Here is a 26580-nt window from a genome sequence, read left to right as displayed (position 1 = left end):
CCATAGTAAGTCCTGTGCAATCCCTAAATGCTCTTCCCCTGCATCCTATAATGTATCAGATACCTTAAGGCAGTGATCCCCTGAGTCCAAAAGGTGCCATAGTGTTGAATCCTCTGGATGGCTTGGCTTGTGAATAAGTGACCATAACTTTGTGGGTTTTCTCCCTTAATCATAATCACATGTTTGCTTGTTTGTTTGTTTGTTTCAGGAGCATCCCAGACCAGAGTATGAAACCAAACTGCTGCAGAAAAAGCTGAAAAATAAAACCATCACAACAGACAATCCAAATGAGGTAAGATGCAGCTTACCCTTTTCATTTATGTTGATTTGTGTTTTGCTATGTTGTGATTATATTTTTGTCTGTGTCTGATAGTTTGCAAAAGGTGCTTTTTGGTGCTCTTAAACAGCCTTGTAAGTTGGTTGCTGGTGGTCTGGTGTCATGCAGGCTTTGAGGTCATCGCTTTGCTGCCTCTGCAAAGTAAAGCAATTTGCATAGAAATAGGGTTGACAGGTGGTTCAGGATCTAATCTGTGGAGTAGTGAATGATTCCTAAGATAATCACTGCAAGAATTCTTACAGCAATGACCTAGAATGTCACTACTTTTTGGACTTATAGTGATTTTATTTGCATAGGTGACACTGGTGTCTTTAGTCATGTCTCAGTTACACAGTTGTGAAGTTTTGACAGCATTTCCAGGATAGATGGAAAAAATAATAATTGGTTGATTATTTTTAGATTGAAGTGAGTTTATGATTTTTGTGGCTATTTCAAACCTTTTAGAACAGGCCCTTTTTTATCAATCTCCTCTTGTTGACAAAGGTGTATTTCCTAAGCATTCACAAATTCTGTAGACTTGGTCCATTAGGCTTGGTTAACCACTGCTCATTCCCTGCATACCTCCTGTGCCAGTAAAGCTAAAGCATTCCAATACTATGTTCTGTTTCCAGGTAGAAGAAAACAGCTTAATTTTTTTAAACATTGAGAACCAGTATGTGAACTGGAGAATACCTTAGGTTTGGTCCAACAAATTTAGCCCTGCAGCTTAAGGAAGAACTTCACTATTCCTTTCTTCTGGTCACCACCAGGATTGTGAAGTGTTTCTGGGGAATGTTTCATTTCAGTGAAACTGCTTTTCACTTGTTATGCCCCAGCAAACTCCACAGAAGACAATGAAAAATTCCCAGTTATTCTAGTGGGCTTTGGATCTTGCCCAGCATGAGCAGAGACTCTCACACAGCACTATGGACAGGTCTTCCCTTACACAATATGCAGTTCTCTTGGCCTTCCATGTGAGGGATCAAAGGCTGTAAATTTGGATAAAACAGTTGCTGCTGTTCAGCTCTTTTTGTTTTAAAGTATGCGAAAACTGGACACAAGTCAGCGACTGATGCTGTAGAATAGAATTATCTTGCTTACCTGAGATGCAGAAATCACAGCATTATAAGTTAGAAATTAATTTAAGGTAAAACAAAAACAAAACAAGCAAAAAAAAAAGTGGAAAAAAAAAGTGTGGAAAATAAGGACCAATGCACTACAAACCCAGGAATAACTCCTTTCAGACATCAAGAATAAAAAGCTTTCCTGAAATACTTTTTTCTTTAATTGCTTTCTGTGCCAATGTGGATGGAAAAATTGCTGAATTTCTAAATCTTGAATTAGTGTTCCCCAAAATACTGAAATACATTCTAAAAACAACTGAGCAGTTTTCTATCAGTCAACATGCTGCTTACTAATTCTGTTGTAATTCTGTCCAGCAAACAGCACATTAGTTTGGGTTTGGAAGATGAGTTGCTCATATGTTTGTACCTCAATGTCTTATGGTATTATAAGAGCAAGAAATGTTCATGTGAGACCTGCTGAAGAGAAAACAGTTATGTTTAATTAACTGTGGAGATGCACCATTACATTTTGCTCTGGAAGACCCTCAAAAGTTAGATATTAAAAGTGATGAGTATTTAAAACTTCAGTAATTCTTCAACCCTCCTTTTAGAGGTTTCAGTCTTTTCTTTTTCCTACTTCAAATGGCTTTGTTTTATAATCTGTGCCAGACCATTAGCTCAGGAGCTTTGCAGGGCAGGTTAATAGCAAGGCACAGGTTTCTGTGAGGCCTCTGGCTCAGTATTTCTGGTTGGGTGGAAGCCAAGGTACAGGACTTTGTCATATTAACAGTGCAGATCTACTGGCTGGACAGGCATCAAAGTAGAGATGTCTCTGTAGTTCAAGATTCAATCCTCCTCGTTTCTTGGGTTTGTGTGACTACACAGATGTCTGTGAGGTGTCCATCTCTTCATAACTTGGTTGACAGTCTCATGTCATGGGAGAAGTCTCTGTGAAGTTGTCTCCTGAATATTTTTAGCTAACCAGTGTAAATTAAAGGCATATCTCTTTGATGTGGCTGGTCAACAACTGTAGCTGTGTTAATATCAAAGGACAGGGTCTGGCACTGCTGCATGAAACTTCTCATTACTTATCTAATATGAAGTCAGAAGTCTCCAATTCAGCAGCTGTGGCTTGTTGGGATAGAAATGGTGCCAAAGCTGTGGCCATTGTGAGAATACTGATTTAGAGCTTACTTAAAGGCATATATTTCTATAAAATTACTGGCTTGTTTCCAGTATGTTAATTCCTCTGTTCCGGTGAGGATGTGACAGGTTTTATGGCAAGAAACTGAGCTTTTATGTGCAAAGCTCTGTGTATGGTGGATTTTTTTTCCTTGCCTTATTCCAACAGGAAATTCCTGTGAAGCTAATTGGGTTATTTTTGCAGAGAAGAGTAAGGGGTTTGGTTATGGGCTGGTTTTGTGATTGCAGAAGAAAATTGACACCACTTACATACTCTCTTAAATGATAACTTGGGAATATCTGTTAAAAGGAAACCTACTTCAACATAGAGTTTTCCCTGTCTGCTGTTGAAGTCATTAACTTTAATGAGTGTGGAAGATGCCCAGCACCTGTCAGGGCCAGTAAACATATGAGTCACTCTGCCCAGGCAGCAAATTCCAAATCAGCTTGATGAGACTGGCAACAGAAAATATGACACATCTAATGTGTTACTTGTCCAATGGGGTTTGTGTTCTAGAACACAGCTTTCATACAAAATACTGCTTAGTGTGTAATAAGCAAAGAACAAAATTTCAGCCTACACTACCCTGTGTGGTTCAGGCTCTTTTAATAAATATTTTATTGGTTATTTGGAGAGTGGTAAAGAACCTGTGAGGGCTCAAAGCTCTTCACAAAAGATTGGTGTGAAGTTACTCTAACAATAACACCCTAGGGTTCTACTGTTTCAGAAGATAATTAATTTAAAGCTAAAGGAGTTGAAACATGTCTGAGGTCAAGTAGAAAATTCATAAACAGGCAGTCCTTATGAATTAAAACATTCATTTTAAAAATGACAAGTTCTAAGGGACTGATTCAAGAAACCTGCAATGATCTGACCTATAGACAATAGGACTGTTTAACTCTTTGTGGTCACATACTATTTACAAGAACATGTAGTGACAGGACAAGGGGCAATGGCTTCAAACTGACAGAGAGTGGGTTTAGATTGGATATCAGGGAGAAATTCTTCCCTGTGAGGGTGGGGAGGCCCTGGCACGGGTTGCCCAGAGAAGCTGTGTCTGCCCCATCCCTGGAAGTGTCCAAGGCCAGGTTGGATGGGGCTCTGAGCAACCTGGTCGAGTGGAAGGTGTCCCTGCCCATGGCAGGGGTGTGTTTTGTAATGAGATGGTCTTTAAAGTCCCTTCCAACCCAAACCACTCTATGATTTTATGATGTAAAGGCTTGCTTTGTGATTCATATACATTAAAAAACGTCTTGCAGCTGAGATGAGGGCTTATACATGCAGGAATGTGTGTGTCTGATAACACGTTCATGAAAATACAGCAGATGCAAATTTTGTAGTGAAGCAATTAATGTATTTTGTTGTTCTAGTTTAATGCACTGCAACACTGAAGATCTTGACAGAAATATTTAATGAATAGGGTAAAGTTACTATATGTGCACAATGGTAACTAAGAAGGTGTTGGATCTTTATAATCTTGTGATAAGTTGTTCTCTCTCTGCAATAGCGGCATCCTCGATGGAATTAAACACAGGTCAGGAAATGAAAATTGGTTTTGTGCCTGAAAACATGCAGATGGGGCTAATCCAACTCTCACTGGAGCTGATGGAAAGAAAGTTTCCAGTTGTTTCTAAGAGAAATGGATCAGGCCCTGACTCTTTTTCATTAAATATCCAGCTGATCTGGCAAACATGATGCAACATCATATATATATATATATATATATATATATATATATATTCTTATCTTTCCTATTTGGCAGGAAAATGAATAACTCATTCTACATATTTCTCAAGGAAAATTTTCTTTATAGGGGCTTTTCTCTCTTGGCTCATGTCCTTACTTGGAGCCAATCCTGGGAATAATAGAATCTGACATTCTGTCTTTCCATTAATTCATTCTAGATATGAAAGTGGCAGAATAAGTTATTTAAATTGTTAATTCAGCTGGTAATTGAAACAAAAGAAAGAACTATTTCTTCCTGGACCATTCCTTCAGTTAATAACTGAATTACACCAAGCTGGTTTGAAGAGGAAGGTTTCTAGTGCAAGAATGATACAGGTAAATATAAAGATGAATTGTACATTGCTGCCCAATATTTTATATATATATTTAAAATTTCAACATTGCAAAACAGGAAATAGTAGTTCTTGCTAGCAGTTGATTCCTTACCCAGTCTTGCATAAGCAAATCTCTCACAAGGCCTAAGATGTTGGAGCCCATCTCTTCATTAAGCAAATCCTTTATAGGATTAGCTAAAAAAAATCTTTTACTTTTTTTATATATATTAGCTGAAACTCTGTAGAAGAAAGCAAGATATTTGGTCACAAATATTAATTTGAACAACCAGAACTGTAAAAGAACTTTAAATAAACCCAGAGTTCCTTAACCACTAATACTTTAGCATTTATCAAACCTTATTATTAGCTTGATAAGTCCATCAGTTTGATCCAGTATTTCCTAAGTTGGCCAGTGTCTTTCTATCCTTTCATTTCTTTACTTGGACAAATAACTTTCTAAGCATATGTGATAGTAAGAGGAATATGTACTAAATGATCTTCTTCTTTTTCCTTTTCAACTTATTTCTTATCTTTAACTTTTGAAAATAAAAAATGATTGGATAAAAATAAGAGAACAACTGAAGATGGATGAGGACACTTATGAGGATAATCTTATACAGACCTCTCATCTTCTTTATTGTGCAATATTTGTTTGGGTAATCAAGTGACATCATATTTGAAGGGTAAATGTTATAATTCTGATTATTTTAATGTATACTCGAGTTCTAGATTACAGCAGTTTTATACCAGACTATTCACAAGCTGAATTTTTGTCTTCAAAAGACTGCTGATGTGGCATTTCAGTGCTTTTTTATTTAGATGTGTGGATTCTTTGACTACAGTGTATATGATGTGTATTCAAAGCTCTTCACTGTTGCTGTCTTGGAATTTAGTTATCTTTGTGTGGAGTAGTATAAGAAATGCAGCTAAAAATGTCCCACTTTCTCCCTGTTCCTCTGAAAACCTAAGGTGGGGCTTTCTCATTTTTATCAGACCAATGTATGGTCACAGTGCTGCATTCCCATATTTATGATTATATTCCTGTCAGCCTTCAGAAGGAGATACCTCTTTCTGTGCTCTTGATAAGATGAAAGAAAAATGCTTAGAAATATAGTATAGTAGAATAATTCAAGTTGGGAAGGCTTTCAGGTTTTAGTCTAGTCCAAAGGACTATCCTATCAAGGGAGTGTCAGCTGTGATATCAAACCAGGTTACTCAGTTTATCCAGGTTACTTTATCCAGTTGGGTATCGAAAACCTCCAAGGATGGAGATGGTAGCACCTTTCCAAATGCTGCCTAACTGTCCTCATGGTGTGAAAGCTTCTCATTCCATCCAGCCAGATCCTCTCTGCTTTCAATTTATGACCATTGTCTCTCTTAGTCCCAGCATGAACCACTGTGAAGAGCCTGGCTCTGTCTTCTTGATGACCTCCTTAAACATGCTGAACAAGCCTTGTTCCTCTTCCTTGGACAAGTGCTCCAGGGCTCTGCCCTTGACTTAGAGTAGTGTCATTTATTTTTTCAACTGGAGTGCCCAAAATTGGACACAATATTTTAGGTGCAGGCCAGTGAGTGCTGAAAAGGTGATCACTTCTCTGGATCCACCTGTTAATGCATCCCAGGGTGCTGTTGGCCTTTGCTGCCAGGGCACATTCCTGGCCCTTGTTCAGCTTGCTGTTTAGAGACACCAAAGGGCCTTTTAAGTAGTCTGTCCTTCTGAAAGGAGTTTTCCTTTTCAAAGGCAAGTCTTTTAATTTGTGCTTGATGAATTTCTTGAAGTTTGTCCATCTGTGTCCCTTTGGATGGCAGCTGTGTACTTAAGCATATTGACTGATGTCCCCCCAGTTTGATGTCATCTGCAAGCATTCCACCACCTCCTCCAGGTCCTTTAAAGTCATTAAACAGGGCAGTCCTGGTATGACCACATCATTACTCCAGCTGTTCCAGGTTTCCAGGTAGAGTATCAGTTATCAGCTAACACCCTCTGAGCTAGACCATTGAACTTGTATTTTGCTGAAGTCAAGGCAAATGGCATTGACAAGTCTCCTCTTGCCCAGAAGTCTAGTCATTCTCTCACAGAAAGCAATCAGGGTTCTGCAATGTGATTCACCTTTGGTAAATCCGTGATGACTATTCCCAGTCACCTTCCTAATGTGCTCAGAAATGGGTTTCTTCTCTTTTCAAGAGTCAAAAGTGAGGCTAACTCCTGAAGTATTCTTTTGTCCTTTCTGTGAAGATGGATACAAGATTGTTCTTTCTCCTGTTGTCAAAGGCCCTTCTGTTGTCAATGTCCTTCCAGAGATGATAGGGATCAACTTCCAATAACATCACCATGTTCCTCTGCCTCCCATTCCTCTTCTTCAGTCATAAGTCAATGAAATTGCTGCTTATCTTTTGTAAAAGAATAAATAATCACTTTTTTTGTCTAGACATCAAAATAGTGTTTAACTAGGAACACTGGATGCTTTTTTGATTCAGCTATTGGAGGTTGAACAGCACAGGTGAGAGCCAGGAGTTTAAGAAAAAAGTATCTTATGCTTGGGAGACTCTTTCTGCCAAAATACATATAAATATATATAAATATAATAGTTGTCTTTGTCAGAAGAGATCTTTGAATGTAGAAACAAGAGGAGGCCGGGATGCTGTTTGTTGGTCTTATTTGTGTTACTTATTAAGATTTTGGCTCAAGGGAGCATTCTTTCTGGGGTGGTACTATAGCTTGCGTTGTTTAATCGTGTAACTCCAACCCCAGCATATGATTAAAGTTAAGCAAATGTTCAGCGTCCTGAATACGGATACAATTAAATGTTTCTTTTTGGAATTGAGGCCTAAGCTTCTTATTGACGACATTAAGGATGATGCAGGTCTCTTTCCTATTAAACTGAATGGAAAGACTCATTCCTGCAGGTCCTATTCATCAGGACTTGGAATTAATGAGAGTTCTGCCTGAGTAAGTAATAAACTCTAAGTCCTTAAGTTTGCAGTTACTGCAGATGACTTACATTGTACCCAGTCAACGACTGAAATACTGGGTTAGAAGACTACAGAAAAACCCCAGGTTGAAAAATAAATCTCCAGAAGTCTTCTGGGGTTTCATTTAATGCACATAGTTGAACTTAAGGAAAATTACAAAGAAAAATTAGAGTATTCTCCCTCTCCTGTGTGCTGGTGACAAACTCTTGTATCTTGGAGTATATTTTTTACCTTCTCTTGAGCACATTTATAGGGTAAATTTCATGCTATTTATCTCCAAGGTCAAAACAGAAGCCCACATTTGGGACAAAAATGACACAAATTAGTTGTGGAAAAAACAGTCAGTTAAGTTAGTTGCCAAGAATTTTTTATTTGGTGCATGCTGCAATCCTGTCTTCAATTTCAAACAAATAAACTGCGTTTACATTCGGTTCCTTTGGGCGTCCGTCTGATGAAGATTGGAATTCCACAAACTCCGGACTTAAAGAGCTGAGGAACTCAATTTGAACTGCTCGACTTTTGCAGCTATTACTGTGCTTAATTGAAAAACACTTGCCTGCTGATCTGCTGATTTTCATTTGATTTAGGGATATGATGGCATTGTGTCTGAAAGCCCCTTCACGCTGTGGTAGTTCTTGCAGTAGATAAACTTGAATTCTTATCTGGTTATTCAAGTCAACTTTCTCTCCTGTTGATGTCATATGGGTATTGTACTCTGAATTTAGTGAGACCAAACTTAAAATTATTAATTCACTGCTGCTTTCAACCTCTATTGCTCATGTAGCAGGAAATAAAGCTTGTTGGGATGCATGGATTAATTTAACTACTTCCAGTGGCATACTCCAAATCTAGTCTTAGATGCATCTAGAATGGTGCATAGGTAATGATATAAATAAAGATGGAATATTACCCTTTAAGCATTTTTCCACCTTTTTAAACAGTGGAACTCCTCTGCTAAGGAGTTCACTGGAAGATGATGGAGTGATATGTATGTGCTTGAACTAATCCTTCGTAGGTTAGCGTAGCTATTCAAAATTCAACCTTCCATGTGGTTTTCTTCTACTTTTAAATTTCCTGGAAATCCAACCACAAAATCAAAGAAGACTGATACAAAGCTTCTAAAACTGTCTGATGTTGGAGTGCAAAAATAATTTAATCACTATTTTTGGCCCAATTGTCAAATTTGGCTAAAATATTAAAACTAACATCAGCCTCATGTTTAAAACAACCACCTCACTGGCATTGAAGTCTGTATAATCCCTTTCCCTCCAACCCCTATCCCTACAAAACCACAGTTAAGATTATCCTGATGGGTTTAAAATGGGAGGGTTCTTTGCACATGTCTGGAGTCTTCCCTAACCCATAGAGAGCATTTGCCATCCTTTCTTGCATAACAAATTACAGTGGCTTGGAGAAAGCATAGAGAACATAATGGGCAAAGTGTTGCAAGCTGTTTTGTTTGTTTTGGACCTGATTTTCCTGTCCTGTACTTTGGTTTTCTTACTGAGATTAATTGCCTGAAAAATAGGTGGAACATCATTCCTTGAAACAGCTTAAATACTCTTTTGAAAGTGTTCATACTTCTTTCTTACCTTTCAAAGAGGTCTTTAAAAATTAACCTAGTGTAATATTTGAAAATAGTTACTATCTCAGGATATTAAGAACTTGGGGGTGCTGGTGGGTGAGAGGCTGAACCCAGAAACCCCCCATGCCCTGGGCTGCACCCAAAGCAGTGTGGGCAGCAGGTGTGGGGGGGATTCTGCCCCTCTGTCCTGCTGCCTCCAGCTCTGGGGGCCCAGCACAGCAAGGACATGGAGCTGTAGGAGAGAGTCCAGAGGAGGGACACCAAGATGATCAGAGGGATGGAGCAGCTCTGCTGGGAGGAAAGGCTGAGAGAGTTGGGATTGTTCAGCCTGGAGAAGAGAAGCTTTGGGGTGACCTAATGGTGGTCTTCCAGGACCTGAAGGGAGCCCACAAGAAAGATGGGGAGAGACTTTTTCCAAGGGCCTGGAGTGACAGGACAAGGGGCAATGGCTTCAAACTGACAGAGAGTAGGTTTAGATGGGATATTAGGAAGAAATTCTTCCCTGTGAGGGTGGTGAGGCCCTGGCACAGGTTGCCCAGAGAAGCTGTGGCTGCCCCATCCCTGGGGGCAGGTTGGATGGGGCTCTGAGCAACCTGGGATAGTGGAAGGTGTCTCTGCCCATGGCAGGGGGTTGGAACTGGATGGTCTTTAAGGCCCCTTCCAACCCAAACCATCCCGTAATTCTATGATTCTAAGCTGCCCACATGGTTTGTAGAGTTTCCATCCCTAGCGACAATTAAAGCCTGACTCGACAAAGGCCTAAGAAACCAGCTCCAACTGAGCCTGCTTTAAGCAGGGGATTGGACTAAGATGGTCTCCAGAAGTCCCTTCCAACCCCTGTTGTGCAATTCTGTGAAATGCAGGAAAGAAATTATTCAAACAATTGCAGACAAATTGGTTTGACCACAACAGGCACATTTTGAAAGAAAATGTAATTTGAGCTTTAGTAGAAGTACTTGAGAAATAGGACGAAATGTAACTTGGGCTTACTAAAGGCAGATTAATAACCGTACCATCTAAACTGGTGTCTTTGTTTAATGATATAATTTATTTCCCAAGCAAGGGGAATGAAGTGTACTTCAGTAAACCCATGGTGTGTTATGTCACAAGAGGAATATCACATATCTAATAGGTTATAAATCAATACACTTCACTGGAACTGACTGGAAAAATACATATTGGAATTTTCATTTAAAACAAAAAGAGAAAATCTGATTTTAAAATGGCTGATTTGTCAGGGCAACTACAATGCCTTCCACCCACTGCTGTTTGGTGCTTCATGCCCCATTCTTCTCTGCTGTCCTTCGTGTGATGGTTCTTCCATCATCCAGTTTCTTTTATTTTTAATGAACCAAACGTAGAGCACAGCATGCTGTGACAAAGGAGGGCAGCTGCTAATCCAGTCTAAGCAGAGGGAACATCTGTCAGTAGGTACCTAAAGAGGGAGAGTCCTGCACCCCCTGTACACCTTTCCACTCGTGTTTCTGGCAAACAGCAAGGGGTTTGTTGCATTTCACTATCACTGTGGGGCTAGAAGAGGTGACCTCAGTGTTCCTAAAGGTTCACAGGAATACCTGTGAAAGAGAGAGGGTTAGAGTGCATATCCATTTGGACTTCTACAATTTATTTCTGTGATTGCTTTTTTGTTGCTTTTATTGCAGGTAATGTACCACAGAGCTTGTTTTCCCTTCACCATTGCCCCTTCTCATCCTGATATTTATTTTTCACCTCTCAGTCCACACAAACCTGTAGCTGAGTCTTTGTAAGTGTATGCCATGACTTCTTTTTCTTTCTGTGCTTCCTCTTTCCATGTATTTAAGTGCACAGCTGTTGATCCACACTGAAGAAATGAGTTCAAGTATCAGCAGTGGAAAAGGTGTTATGCTGAATTTGTCCATGTAGACTTCATGTATTTCCCCTCCTCTCTATCTTTTAAAGGATTTAAAAGCATTATAGAGTTGGGGATATCTTGCTTGAAGAAAGCTAATGTGATGAATATGGGGAAACTTCGCAGGTGATCTATTTATTTTAAAAATGTGTGTGGATCTAAAGCTTTAGAGTGCAGGTAAGTGTTGTTCTTGACAGTTTCCCAGGTATGTGGTTAGGAGACTGCTTGAAATCCCTGCATGGCTTTTGGTGAAAGTGGAGGTAGAAATTTCAGGCAAGCAAAATAAAATCCGGCCCGACAAATGGATCTTTGACAGTGAACCCTGGCAAGCCTGCACTGAAAATCTGGAGAGTGCCAGGTTTACAGCAAGTTTCTCCAGTTTTCCCACTTTGCTCCTGGAGCTTTGTTCAGACACAGGGTCTAAATGTGATACAGCCCTTAGGAGTGGCCCAGTGCAATAATTTAGCCACAAAGCTCGCTAAGGGTTATGCTCTATTTCAGCTGAAAAATAATTGGAGTCCCTACAGCACACCAAAGCATTTCCCTGCCAAGCCAGACCAGTGTGTTGGCTGCAGTTTTATCAGGAAGACAAACCTTGAGTCTTTACCAGATGCCCTGTGCTGATGCTGGTGGAGCACAGACATTCAGCAGAGGTGGCTTAAGGGGTTCTCTGTTGTGGAAAATGACACATTCCTCCTGCAGTCTCAGGGGTTTGGGCTGTTCTCAGGGAGGGATGCTGCTCATTGATCCACAGGCTTGAGGTATAATACTAATTGCAGCTGTTAGGAATGCAGGCCAGAGGGTAAACTGAAAAAAAATTAATTTTAATGTTATATATGGCTATATTTTCAAAAGAACCTAAACGTCTTTGCAACAGGTAGACAAAGAACCTAAGGCTTACGTATGCCTTTCGTAAGGAAAGATATAGTGCTAAATGCAAAAGAAAAAAGAAGAAATAATGAAATTCCAGGCCCCCCTTGCACAATGGTTTCTTGGTACGATGCTGTGTGGGAGATTACAATGCTGGAAAGCTCTAAAGAAATAGAGAAATTTTATCATTGAAGGTTTTATCAAATGGAAGTTACTAGTGGAGTTCTAAAAAGAGAATTCTTGGTGGACTTCTTAAGGGAGGTTATTGGCAAAATTTTACATTCATTAAGAGAACAGATGTGTTTTTTTAGAAAACTCTCTGAACTATTGGAAGAGAGTTCGTATGGATTACTAGGGCTTAGAAGCAGACTTTATTGTTGCCTTTATTTTTTGCAAGTATACCTAGGTAGCACAGGTGCACATTGGTACCATTTCCATAATATTTTTCTCCTTACACACGTGTCCAGTTGATACAAAGCAGTGGAAAACCCAATCCCACAGAAGGAAATGAGATTAATAGATACGGAAATAGATTTGTGAAAACATTTGGGAATGCTTGTATGCTTTCACCCAGGACAATCTCCATGAATTAAGATGTAATTTGAGTCATATCTGATTGGTACTTAGAGGTGCAAAAGTGGCCTAGCCAAAAACACAAGAAAATAGTCAATGAGAGAGGTGCTTTTGGAAAAGACTATACCAATACAGAAAGTCTTAAATTTCTAACTGCAGAGTTTAACTGTTAAACAACCTTTTTTTTTTTTCTTTTCCTGTAAATGAAGACCTTGCAGAATTTTCATTAGATTGTTCACTCTTAAATTAAGGTGTTAAGGAGGTGGATGAGATGTGGGACCAGGGATCACGTCAGAACCGGCGAGCTGCCTCTTGTGTAGTTCAGCTTAACAGAAGCAGGGGTGTTGGGCTCTGAAATGTGTCAGATATAGCTGAAAGAGAGATATGCTGGTAATATTCACTATGTAGGGCTGTGGTAGGCTCAGTTAAAGGGTCTGGCATCTCAAACAAAGCAGTCACAACACAGGCCAGCAATAAAAAAGAGTTGACTCTATATTAATACGGAATTCAAGATAATTTATACAGAATTCAAGAACTCAAGATGTTTAGGAAACATGCATTAGTATGCATTTTTGCTGTTTAATATCGTAGAGAAAACTTCAAAATAGGCAGGAATACCTTTACCACTTTAGGGAAGTACTGCACTAACAAATGAGGTGGGAAAAATCCTGCTTTCAGGAACTGGTGTATCACAATATTGCCGTGGCTTTCAAAATGTGACCAATAACATGATCGAAAATTGCTTGAAAGTTCTTCAGCCAATTAGCATTATCTTTTCATAATTAAATCAGCAATAGCTTGTAGATTTAATTGGCCCATTTTAATTTCTAGGGCTAGTACTTCATGCTGACAGACGGCAATGCACGCAGTAAGTTTTATGTGGTGAGGAAGAAAATGTTTTATAGGGAATGTAAAAAGCTCTTATGGAATGGAGAGGTATTCCTTAATTGGGTTTTATATCATCAGGGTTTTAATAAATTTGATTAAGGGCTTGATTATGCTGTTCCTTTCTCCAGAGCCCTTACTGAAGTCAAAGGGAGAGCTACAAATGGAAAGCTTGCAAGACAAGGTCCTGGCATGAGAGAGCATTAAGGAAAGCTTTATCCTGGAAAGCAGACACACATAGCATCTGAATTTATCATAGTGTTCAAATTAGATATTTATAAGGAGTTTTCAACACATTCAAACCATCATTATCTATATTTTAGAAGTTACTGGCTTTACCTTGATTGCTCAGTAGAAATTACTCTGCAGCTAAAGCCCATCAGAGTGAGGGGGTGCTGTGTCATTTCACCTCACTTAGGCACAGACTGTCAAAGGTAGTGATTGTGCAGATGCTGGAACTGGTGGAGAGTCTGATCAAAAATAGGTTATGAACAAAGAACGTTAAAACTTGAAGTTTTTCCCAAGCTTTGGCATGTGCCTGGCTTTGCCACCAGTACTAATCTTGCTAGCTGGGGACTAGTCACAGCAGCAAAATTAACAGGGGGAATAAGAACCTCGAGTCATAAGGATTGTGTCAAGAATTGAGAGCTTCATGTAATTTACTGAGACAGTTTATTTTTGAAGAGGAAAATGGCACAATCAATATGCATTTGATTTCAAGTGTATTGATTCCAGATTTTCCTTTAAAAGTTAGTTAAGTAAGCTTTTTACTCGAAGGCCTTCCTTTATAGGAGTGTTTAAGAGAATGTGGAGCTTTTCAGAAGAAGGGTAGAAATAGTGCTTCTTATTGTATTGTATGTCTATATTTTAAAAGATTTTATGTGAAAAATATGTTGGCAGTGAATTATCTTGGAGTTTAAGTGCACAATTACCTTTTTCTGTACATGAACATTAATGAATAACTTTGTAAGGATCACATTCCATTTAAATCACAGCAGTGAACAATAAAAAGAAGCCAAATAATGCCTAAGATCATGAGCTTTGTTTTACATTCCTGAAATCTCCTTTGGATAATTCTATGTTTGGAAAGGTTAGCAGTGTTAATGCAAGAGAGTACTGACATTCTGTTATTGAATGGCAGCACATTCCAGGCTTAAAACTATGTCATGGCCTCAGAAATTTAAAGTAATCTGGGTTTACACTGCATTCTAAGGCTGAATATTTGAATGAATATTTAGTATTCAATAAAGCTGAATATATTTGGCTTTACAGAATATGAAACCATTACTGAAATTTCCTGAAATACCCAGGGCATCCTATTTGTAACTCAATGCAAAATAAATGCTATATATTTGTGAGCTCATAGTAAACTGGCCTGCATATTTAAATGCTGCAAAAGTTTATTTTGTCTCATAATAACCACACAAGTTAAAATTGGAATGTTTTCTTCTGAACTGTGGCCTCCCAGTACCTGAAGAGAGATTACAAGAAAGATGGAGAGAGACTATTTGCGAGAACATGTAGAGGCAGGACAAGGGGCAATGGTTTCAAACTGACAGAGTAAGTTTAGATTGGATATTAGGAAGAGGGTATTGAGGCACTGGCACAGCTTGTCCAGAGAAGTTTTGGATGCCCCATCCCTGGCAGTGTTCCTGACCAGGTTGCAGGGGGTTTGAACTCGATGATCTTTAAGGTCCCTTGCAACCCAAGTTATTCTAAAATTTATGAAATACTTCAAACCCTACATAAACTGTTGGTGAAGACTGCAAGCAAGCCAAGTGATTTGTTTCTTGCATAAACATTTGCCAAAAAATCCCAAATTATTTACTGTACCAACCAAAGTGAACTAAATGTGCTTAGGAAAGAGTTTTATGACTGAATTCATGAAAACGTCCTTACTTCTTACTTAAGATCTTATCTGCCATTAACTGAGAAAACAACAACCAGTTTATAAACAAAGCCAGTGTGGTATTAAGTTGGGTATTTTTTCAGATATTCCTGCCAAGACCATGAAAGAAAGCAGGTAAAATGTTAATTTTCAGGTTCAATTCATCTATTTCACATCATGGAATTACTTTGCTTTGAAAAGGGAGTATTATTGCCTCTCCCTGACTGCAGTGAGTATTAGGACATGTAGACTTACATATGAAATTTGAGCAAAGATTATCCTGAGGAAAGCAGTGTTCTCCAATACATATCCTGGCAGGAACTTTGAGTGGTGTGGCAAAAATCAGAACAGTGGAGGTGAGCACACTTTTGAGTATTTACAGTACCAAACTCACCAAATTGGTGTAATTAATCAAATGGTACTTCACTGGTTGATTGTTTCTTTTTCTCATCTCATGTTTTTAAATAAAATAAAGGTGTCAAACCTGTTTTGCTTTTGCTGTGGAGGACATTAACAGATAAACCAAAGGAATCTGTGTATGGAAGTGGGTTTCTGCTTCTGAAGACTGAACAATTTTCTCTTGAAGTGAACTAGGAATTCTCTAACAACAACATGAAGGGTATGAAAAAGCATAGCTGATTTTTATGACTGTCTGTTAGTTCTAATTTTTGCCATGTCCAGCACACTGAGGATAGCAGGTTTCCTGTAAGTCAGGTTTAGGCATCACTTGGGGTTGCTGTATCTTAAGAGGCTTCTCAGATGTGCCTATCTTCTTAAAAAACCCTTTATTTTCCTCATGTGCCCTACTGGCTTCCAGTTTACCTACTAAGGATATCTGGGGGATGGGGACATAAGCAGTGTTGTTCTTCCCCTTGTTATTTGAGGCAGAGAACTGATTTCCTTCTACCTACACATAATTCTTTTTTGGACTGCTAAACTTGTTCATCTTAGTTGAGTCTGAAGCTGTACATGAGCTTTTAGTCTCTGATGGTGATCTGCAATAGGTTTTATGGAGTTGCTCCATGACTGCTGCTGAGATTTGGCTAGCACATGTCTCCTTAGTCAAATTTTCCTTAGAAAGAGGTAATTACTTTTTCTGTGCTACTCTGCAGCCAGTACAGGTTGGTAAATAGAAATGAAAACCTTTTTTTCTTGTATGGAACTGTAGAGGAAACCTTGTGAAAAATCAGTCCCTGCTTATGGGAAGGTGTCAAGACCTGTCTAATTTTAATGAAGGACTGTTACTTTTGGGCTGGCAGAGAATGGCAAACCTGGGGAAAATCTGAGATGCTGGGGCTGAAACTGGCTAAAGAGTCACTAATAAAAGAGTGATCTGCATGAGACAGCACAGTGCTCTTTGAATAGGTGAGTCTATATTCTTGTGTTTTCTGTGAGCAGTGAACACAGGTATTTCACTGAGAAATATTATTGGGCAACCCACTTGAGCTTTGCTTGGTAAATTTGTACCTGTTGATTTGTTTCTGTGTGTTTGGAGAGATGTCTGAAAATAACTTTTTGGATTTGTTTGTGATTTAAAGAATAGGGACTTGAGGAGGCTATAGCCATGGGAATCATAAAACTTAGAAGGAGAAGTGGAGATGTATGTAATAACTGTAGCAGAAGCAAGAACAAGATGAATTTGGCTTAGAGGTAGGGGTGATGAAAGGAAGATTGAAAGACAAGGTATGAATGAGCCAAAAAATGACAAATCTGTAGTCAGGTGCAACTTCAAGATGTCATTTTCAGAAACAACAGTGTGCTTTCATACAGCTCTAATTTCCTTGTGTTATTGTGAATTTAACAGCACAGAAATTATCATGAAAATAGGAGGAATTTCACTACTGACTTAATCTGCCTTTTACTTTCTATAGGTTTCTATAAGAAGCAAGTTTTCATTAACATTGAGGGAAACAATTCCTTTTTATCTCCTTAAGGCCTATGGATGATTTCAGTGTGAACTGAGCCTTGGGTGACAAATATTCAGGACTGTTTTGAACAACCTCATGCCTGGTAACTGGAGTAAACTTATTTTAGAAGGAATATAGAGAGTAGGTCCTGTTTTTTTAGGTGCTCACTTGTTTCCCTGAGGTTAAGACCATTCCTGCTGTCATGCATGTGCTGGTCTAAATCTAGATGCTGTATCCAGGTCCCTGCTTCTGGCAAATGGAGTTTGTATTTTACACTTATCCAGGCACATACTTAAGTATGTTTCTGCTTAGCATTTTGTCTTCAGCCTCACTCTGCTTGTCAAAACCATGATCTTTTCACCACAGAGTTCTCTGCTGAACATAAACTCCAGTAGTAATGAAGGTAAGAATTATGAGAGGAATACACAGGCTTTCCTGAAATTGCAGGCTCCTATCATCATAGATAATACATGTGCATGCAAACTGTAATTGTCACAGTAATTCCAGTGGTCCCAGCATGTTCCTGACTCACGTGTCACTGCTTCTGAACAAGATCTTGATCTCCACAGTGTAGATGTGGAGTAATTCACAAGGCTTAATTAAGGCTCAACAAGGCCAAGTGCTGGGTCCTGCCCTTGGGTCACAACAACCCCCTGCAGCTCCAGGCTGGGGCAGAGGGGCTGGAAAGTGCCCATCAGAAAAGGCCCTGGGGGTGCTGGTGACAGCAGCTGGACATGAGCCCAGGTGTGCCCAGGGGGGCAAGAGGCCAATGGCACCTGGCTTGGATCAGCAATAGTGTGGCAGCAGGACCAGGGCAGGGATTGTCCCCCTGTGCTGGGCACTGGTGAGGCCACACCTCAAATCCTGTGTCCAGTTCTGGGCCCCTCACTGCTGGAATGACATTGTGGGGCTGGAGCAAGTCCAGAGAAGGGCAACAAAGCTGGGGAAGGATCTGGAGCACAAGTGTGATGAGGAGTGACTGAGGGAGCTGGGAGGGCTCAGTCTGGAGAAAAGGAGACTCAAGGGAGACCTTATTGCTCTCCACAACTGCCTGACAGGAGGTTGTAGCCAGGCTCTGCTCTCAGGGAACAAGGGACAGGACAAGAGGAAGTGGCCTGAAGCTGTGTCAGGGGAGGTTCAGGTTAGGTGTTAGGAGGAATTCTTTGTGGAAAGAGTGGTCAGGCTTTGGAAGGGGCTGCCCGGGAAAGTGGTGGAGCCACCATTCCTGGAAGTGTTCAAAAAACATGTGGATGTGGCACTTGGGAAGATGGTTTAATAGTGATCAGTTGGACTCAATGACCTTAGAGGTCTTTTCCAACCTTAACAATTCTATGATTCTCTGAAAATCCTTATAAATTACACATGTGGAACTGAAATCATAATCTAGCACACTGCATATGTTGTTGCATCATAAGAAAAGAAAGCAAACCAAAGCAAACAAAACTGTCAATGAATGATTTCTTTCATATATGAAATTTATACTTCATTCATTGAATTCTGTAATTCTCATGATCTGGGTAAAAAATTTTCTTTACAAAAAGTCAAAAGCAACCTTAAACCCCCATGATTCTGAATTTCCAAAATTATTTATACTAGTGAGAGTGAAGATGTTAAATGTTGATCTCTTGTAAATAGAATATTATAGTAGCTTGTATTAAACATTTTTGTTTGTTTCTTAATCAAACTGCTACTATCCACATTAGTTCTGTCACTGATATAATTCCAGTCAGGCAAGCTGTTCAGCTACAAGTCCAAAGCTCCACAAAAGATGCTTCTGATTCACATGGTACATTTTAATGATACATTTTTATTTGTGTCATAAAAAGATATATCAGTAATTCTCTACTCAAGGGCAAGATTGTCATACGTAATCTCGGAATGTTAGAAAACTATGTCAGTTTAATAATTGTTTCTTAACACATTAAGGTAGAAGGAGAGGTGTATGAGATTTAAATAGTTGATTTAAAACAGACTCTTCTGTATTACTTAGGCAGAGGAATATCAGCTCACCAACCATTTCCTAAATCAGCTTTCTGAAGCATATTTTCTCGGAGAGATAAGTCTACTGTGCAGAGGTGATGTCTCCAGTGCAAGATTATTATGTCAGTTTTAGCTGATGTGAACGGTTCTGCTGGAGGGGTCACCTCAGAAACCTGCACTATTTTATTCCTTAGTGCATTTTTCTAGCTTACCTATTATTCTTCATTTTGTTTCTGAGATGTACTTTTTCTGGTGTTCTTATGAAATGAGCACTCAGTTTGGTGACTGCTACCTGATGAGCAGACCACAGTCCCCAGTCTTTCTGATTGTGGTAACCCCCTTCTGTATTTTTTTGTAGAAGGACCAGTTTTTAAATCAGTATGGGTTTTGTTCTATTCAGTCCCAGTAGTAGCAATTATACTCTGATGGATATTAGCCTATATCTACATTTCTGCAATATAATGATCCATTCTAAATCAATAAATGTCACAAAATATGATTGATGAATCATATTTACACCCATTCTGTCAGCATAAGAATATACATACCTGTGCTCTGGACATTTATTTTTTTTTTCCCCAAGCAGGATAAAATAGGTTTAAACAAAACCCAAGAACTTTATTTTATTCTAATTATAACTAGATTTTTTCACTTTTAGTACTGCTTTCAAACATTCAGAGAGAAGCACAGGGCAACTCTTACTCCATATTCAACATCATTCACCTCCAGTTTCAGCACAAACTTGTGCTTATGTTAAGTTGGAATAATTCAAATTTCCTTCCAAGCCCTGATGCATTAAAAAACTAGATGAAATTATTAAATAATATATTTGTCATGAAAAAAAATTAAAAAAGATCAAAGGAATTTTTCTATTCTCTTTTGCTATATATTCACAAAGAAAATGTAAACCAATTTTAGATGCCTTACTTAGAGTAGCTGCTTCTTGCTGTAACAAAGATAAGAAAGATTTTCCTTTGGCAAAATGGAAGAAAGATACAGAAAACAGAGCATGCATAGCCCAGAATTTTTTCATCATGAATGTTAGAGAATAATTTGAATTTCTTGTGTGGTATTTCCCTTTATCAAAGTCGAAAGGGTGAGCTTATTCCGAACCAATTAAGATATATTTAGAAGCATGTTCTGAGCCTTTGGCCCACATGGCATTACAGTGCTAAGTTACCTGTAGATCAACACTGGACCCAAAGCATATTCTAATCTGTCCACAGACAGCCATCATCTTTGAGATCCTCCAATAAATTCCCAGGTTCATGACTCCTGAAGTTTTATTACATACCTCAGAATATCTAATACTTTTTAAAACCCCTGTTTCTTGAAGTCGTGTGAATAGCGAAGCAGCATCATGTTTTTTTGTTAAATGATTGCTTTTGGATATCATAGAATCATAGAATGGCCTTGGTTGGGAGAGACTTTGAAGATCATCTCATCCCAACCCCCCTGCTGTGGGCAGGGACACCTTCCACTAGACCAGATTGCTCAGAGCCACATCCAACCTGGCCTGATGAGGAAGAAAATGAGAAGAATAGTGAAGCATTTAGGAAAATTGACTTGAAAATTTTGAAAATTTGTATTTTCTAATATTACATTTCTGTACCAGTTGCTGGTCTTTCTTGCAGCCCTCATATCAGGTTCTTCTAAATCCACATTTGACTGTCTCAGAGAACACTTGCCTGTAGCTGACAAGAGCTGAGAATGACCTTACAATCACCAAGAGGACGGTGCCAGACTCTTTTCAGTGGTGCCCAGTGACAGGATGAGGAGCAATGGCCATAAACTAAGACACAAGAAGTTCCACCTCAGCATGAGGAAGAAATTTTTTACACTGAGGATGACAAAGCACTGGAACAACTGCCCAGGGAGGTCATGGAGTTTCCCTCTCTGGAGACATTCCAAACCCATCTGGATGCATTCCTGTGTCACCTCTACTCCAGGTGACCTTGTCTTGGCAGGGGGGTTGGACTGGATAATCTCCAGAGGTCCCTTCCAACCCGAATAGTTCTGTAATTTTGTGATGTCAGAGGTGGCTGGCTGGCACTCCCTCCACTTGAGTTTCCGTGTCATGATCATTTTTTTTACAAGTCCACACTCCTCTTATCCCTCTCTATCACCTCTTCCACAGTGTGTGGTGATGCTGAGGGGACTGTGCATGAGCACTCTGTGTTTCTTTGCCTAATGCAAACACTTCTGCATGGGTGTTAAAAAGCTCAAGGCCCTGGCTCGTGCCCTGAGCTCAGCTTTTACATAATTTTGTGTGGAAGAAGCAGAAACAAATCCAGTACAATTGAGAAGTCTAATGATTAGGGAGATTGATGAGCTGATACTGTGAAAAGGAGACTCGCTATTACAATTAACATTTTGCTGACTCTACACCTTTCCTATGTCAAGCATTAGGCACAGGGTACATCTCTTTATTAATACAAGTGTTATCAAACTATTAAACACAGACTAAAGCTTTGCTTCAGATGAGCTATGATATCATAGTTCACAGCGCTCTCTTCAAAAGGTCATGAGATATATCAAATATTGTGATGTGTTTGAGATCTGCAGCAGAGGTTCTTCAGGGGGTTAATTGTTACTTTAGGCTACAGATTCTGCTAACTATGAAAATATAAAAGAATGATGATGAGAAGCTTTCAAATGAGAAATATTGTCCTGTGGCTCTCTGTCTGTGTAAGGATGAACAGGGAGTAGGCAAAGCGAGGATCCTTCTGTGAACGGGGAATCCAATAGGAGCCCAGATCTCATAGGCAGTAGCAGAACAGATCTCATACCAAGTAGGCAAGAAAATGAAAGCACAAGCCAGAGGAGTTGCCATGTCTTTCTGTTTTTCTGGATTGCAACACCTGGGGAGAAATATGACTACAACACAAGTGAGTTTTCCGTATAGCTGCTTATGGAACAGCCTGATGGATCCCTGCAGGTACAGGATTTGTCCCAGTGTCCTCCTTTAGAGTGGTATCAGTGGTTGCCATTAAACACAACTTTATCTTGGGTGAGCTACTGAATGTTCTGGACTCTCTGAGTTCAATTAAGACTTGCATTAACAGAACAAGAATGATGAGTTATTAAACCGGGCACAAAGCAGCTTCCAGTTTTAAACAACAGAAATTCTCTCAAAACAGTGTCACAACTTGGAATTCAACTGCAATGATGGGCCCACCCCTGAAAGTTTTGAAGGCCAGGTTGGATGGGGCTCTGAGCAACCTGGGATAGTGGAAGGTGTCCCTGCCCGTGGATGGGGAGTTGGAATGAGATGACCTTTAAGGTTCCTTCCAACTCAACCCATTCTGTGATTCTATGACTCTTCTATTGAAGAGTATAATGAATTTCAACCACAGTGGGGCCTTTACAGTACCATTTTTAGCAGGACATAGAATTTTGAATCCACAGAACTTAAAGATCAGCTTTATCACTGTATGTTTCCTCTCCCTGTAACTACAAGCATTTGGCAAGATGTTTCTTCTTAATATAGTTATGATAAAAACATAATTCTTAGTCTTTCATTACTGTTGCATGAGCTAGAATTTCTGCTGTTTTTCTCTTAAGCTTCTCTATACAAATATGGACAATACATTGTAGTGGTGCAGACACTGCTTCTCTCTTCTGATAAAAGAAGATTTTCTGAGAAAATGTATCTGCATTTGCAAATGCTGAATTTTTGCTCAGTATGTTGCCACCATGCATTGAAACTCCACTCCACTAGAATACTCTTTACTGCAGCTATTTTTTTTTGTAAAACATGTTTTGATTTTAATAAAATATCTTAGTTCAGTTTTTATAGAGTGAGGAGTTTCCAACTGTTGTTATTAAATGACTTCTTATTTCAAAATGGAATTTATGTTAGAGGGGTTTTAAAAATAGAAGAAATCAAAACAAAATATGATAACTTGTTGACGTAAAACATTTGGCTCACAGTAATTAAAAACACTTTTGAAAACAAACACTTTAGCTTTTCATGCTAATTTGGGACATATCTCCCTCCTTCTTCTTCTCTTTTCCCTAAATGCTATGAAACTTTCATTGGAGAAAGAAAAATAATCACTTACTGCCCTTTTTATCTTGCTTAAGTACCTGTGAAGCCTAGATGTTCATTGTCACTTGTTCAGAACAGATCTTTTGACTCCTTTTTTGGACTGAAAATGACTCTTTGTCCATTTTCTTCATTATTCTGATCCTTTTGATCTCACCTAGGTTAAAGAAGAATAAAAGGAATAGTTTTGCTACCATCATTAAGATTCATTCTAACAGACATTTTGGAAATAAACAGAATGTTTTACAGAATTCTATGTCAAAATACCATCTCTGTCAATGAGGTAGTGTCTAAGATGAAAGTTTGAACAGAGAGCAGGTGAACAACATGGACATGTGAAGAGAAGGAGTGAGAACAAAATAGGAGTAGAATAACTGTATTGTAGTGGAACCAGCAATTCTGTGATTCTGTGGGTAGAATTAGAAAACTGAGCAAAAGAGGGAGCAAAGACAGAGACCTTTGCAAAGAGAGACAGTGGCCAGAGTCTCCAAATGAAATTGGATTTGACAAGGATAAGTGAGAGGTGTGCTGGAGGTTCTTTAAGATGAGGCCATATACTGTGTATGGAGAAATCATAGAATCATAGAATCACAGAATGGTTTGGGTTGGAAGGGACCTTAAAGATCATCCAGTTCCAACCCCCTGCCATGGGCAGGGACACCTTCCACTATCCCAGGTTGCTCAGAGCCCCATCCAACCTGGCTTTGAGCACTCACAGGGATGGGGCAGTCACAGCTTCTCTGGGAAACCTCTGTCAGGGCCTCACCACCCTCCCAGGGAAAAATCTTTTCCTAATATCCAATCTAAACCTTCTCTCTGTCAGTTTGAAGCCATTGCCCCTTGTCCTGTCACTCCAGGCCCTTGCAAATAGTCTCTCTCCATCTACCTTGTGGGTTCCCTTCAGGTCCTGGAAGGCCACCATTAGGTCACCCCAAAGCTTCTCTTCTCCAGGCTGAACAATCCCAACTCTCTCAGCCTTTCCTCACAGCAGAGCTGCTCCATCTCTCTGATCATCTTAGTGGCCTCCTCTGGACTTACTCCAACAGGTTAGTGTTCTGGGAACCCTAAAAGAGGAATGCTAAGAAGGGAATGATGTAGATAAAGTCATTGGTAGGGTTTTTTGTGAGGCACTGATGCAGAGGTGCCTGTTCCTCACTCCAGAGAAGCCTTCTGGTGGGAGGCAGGGCAAAGGAAATATGTGTCTTGCTAAAGAACAAGGCAAGGATGGAAAAATGTGCACTCCAGAAATTCTGTGACAAAGGGGCCTTATGATGTCTGGGTTATTTCTAGAGCAATAGAAATCTGCAGGGCTAGAAATTGTGACAGAGCTTCTTTTGTAATTGCTGGGGAAACATCCCACCCACTCACTGTCCCCAGAGGGCATTCTGGATTCAAAGACTGCCAGTCCATACTGAATAGCATCTCTGAATAGCTTGTTTTTATGAAGAGTAGGCACCTGGCATCCCTGGGGGTACTGACAGTAGGATAATTCAGCAGAAGAGAAAGGGATGGAAGTGGGTGATGTTCATGTAATTTCTCTGAAGAGATATGCCAGGTTCCGTGTCCTGGGCTAGTAGTAGGAAAGTGGGAGCTGAAATTTCTTGCTGGGCCTCTGAAGGCTAAAAGTGCAATGTTGGAAATTGGACTTAGAAATCTGAAGTTGGAGTTCACTGAGCTCACAAGACTCCTTTGAACCTACCAGTGTTGTATCACTTCCAGACCTTTGTAAACCAGATTTCAGGGTTCAGTTGACCAACCACACACAGACCATGCCTGGCAGGATTAGCACAGTGTTATTTTTCACCTTCTCTAAAATAAGTTCATTTATTGAGCAAATAAACAAACTGTTTTCTTTTGGCTGTTTCTCCTGCTGCCTGATGAAGCTCATCTGTGGTGAAATAAGTATTCAACATAAATCCCAATAGAAAAAACACACATCTTTTCTTAATAATACTACACATTTAGTAAAATTATTTAAAAGGTTCCAGATGCTTAATCTGTTGTTAATATGCTCATTCTTATTTGGACATAAATGAAATTGCTTTGTTTCTGAAGGAATGATTCCATCTTATTCACATGAATATATAGTTCTTAGTTCTCTTATAATCCTGTAGGTTGTTAGGCATTTCTACAGTTATGAGAAAAGTGACAATGATGCATTTTAGGAAATTGGTGATGCAGAAGCTGGTATCTGAGATATTAGATGATTATTATTCCCTCAGCCAATACCAGATAAAGTTTTGTGAGCTGCTGATTTGGATGGACTGTTGGGCTGATATTAACAGGTCTGAACCTCTGCGCACTCAGGTTTTATGTTTAGAACATGGAGCTCTGGGGCATCTGAGCAGTCATTTTGTTAGAGAAGTGTCTAAATTGCAAGACTTTGTATGTAGACTTTGCATTTCTGGTTTTTGGCCTGAGACCGAGTGACAGGATGCCTTTGATTCAGGCTTTGGGCTTCCTGGAAGGCACCTTTGCTTGCCTGTAAGATCTACAGGCCAGTTCTTTTTGCTTTGTTTGTTATATCTGTTGACTCAGGAAGTTACACTTCCCAACTGAGGGTCAAGGGACAGGTCCCTGTTGGGTTTGCTACTTGTGTCAGTGAAGACAGAATATTTTGATGGGAATGCAGGAATTGGCAGCTCTGTTGGGTTGCCCTGCTGTGGACAAGTGAAAACAGCTTTTGTGAGTTGTTGGCTCAGCTTGTTTTCTAACTCCTCAGCTTTGTGCTAAGGCCTTGGCTGCCATGAAGTCATCGTTCTGGTACTACAGGAAAAAATAAAATATGCAGGAATTAAGCCTAGAAGGGAACCCATGGAGACACGTAGTTCTCTCCCTGTGCTCCAAAGCAGGACCTGCTATACCCAGTGTCACGTTTGCCAGATTTTTCTTTGGGCTGTTCTTAAAAATCTTCAGCAATGAATGTGCCACAGCTTCCTTAGGGAACTTGTCCCAGGCCTTACCTGTGCCTGTTTGAAGGATTAAGTCTGCATATTTCTGGGAACTCTGAGGAAATACTGCATTAGTGACTTCACACTGAAAGCTGTTTTATGGTAAAAAGCCCTTCTTTCTTAACTTTTGCTGAAATTTGGTCATAACGTAGGATTTTAATGCAAGATTCCATATCACTGTAAATTCTTTGGAATGCAGTCAGTACAGTGTCAGAATAGGAAGAGGTGTCAATAAGAGTAGTTTACATGACAGTGTTATGTTCTTCTCTGCTCTGCAGTAGGAGCTCTGAGTCTTCTGCACAGGCCAGTGCAGGGAGAGGTGATGCCTCAGGAACAAAAGACATTTCAGTAGTCTAAAACCACAGAAGGCACATGGCAATAAAATACTGCACAAGAGGCCTCCCTTGCA

The 26580-nt window shown here is 39.6% G+C and overlaps 1 protein-coding gene across 1 annotated transcript in view; it reads left to right on the top strand.

Moving 5' to 3' along the window:
• The window catches only part of ANO2 (anoctamin 2), a 152887-nt gene that overhangs the window by 71079 nt on the left and 55228 nt on the right, over positions 1-26580 (top strand). The window contains exon 12 of the mRNA XM_051770755.1: positions 209-292. Coding sequence (XP_051626715.1) covers positions 209-292 — 84 coding nt within the window. The remainder of the gene's footprint in view (positions 1-208; positions 293-26580) is intronic.

The sequence above is a fragment of the Manacus candei genome, unplaced genomic scaffold (assembly GCF_025592945.1).
Source record: "Manacus candei isolate 608988 ecotype Guabito, Panama unplaced genomic scaffold, ASM2559294v1 h1tg000124l, whole genome shotgun sequence".
In the NCBI taxonomy this organism is placed as follows: Eukaryota; Metazoa; Chordata; class Aves; order Passeriformes; family Pipridae; genus Manacus; species Manacus candei.
Note: the sequence above shows the minus strand (reverse complement) of the source record. Positions and strands in the feature narration are given on the sequence as shown.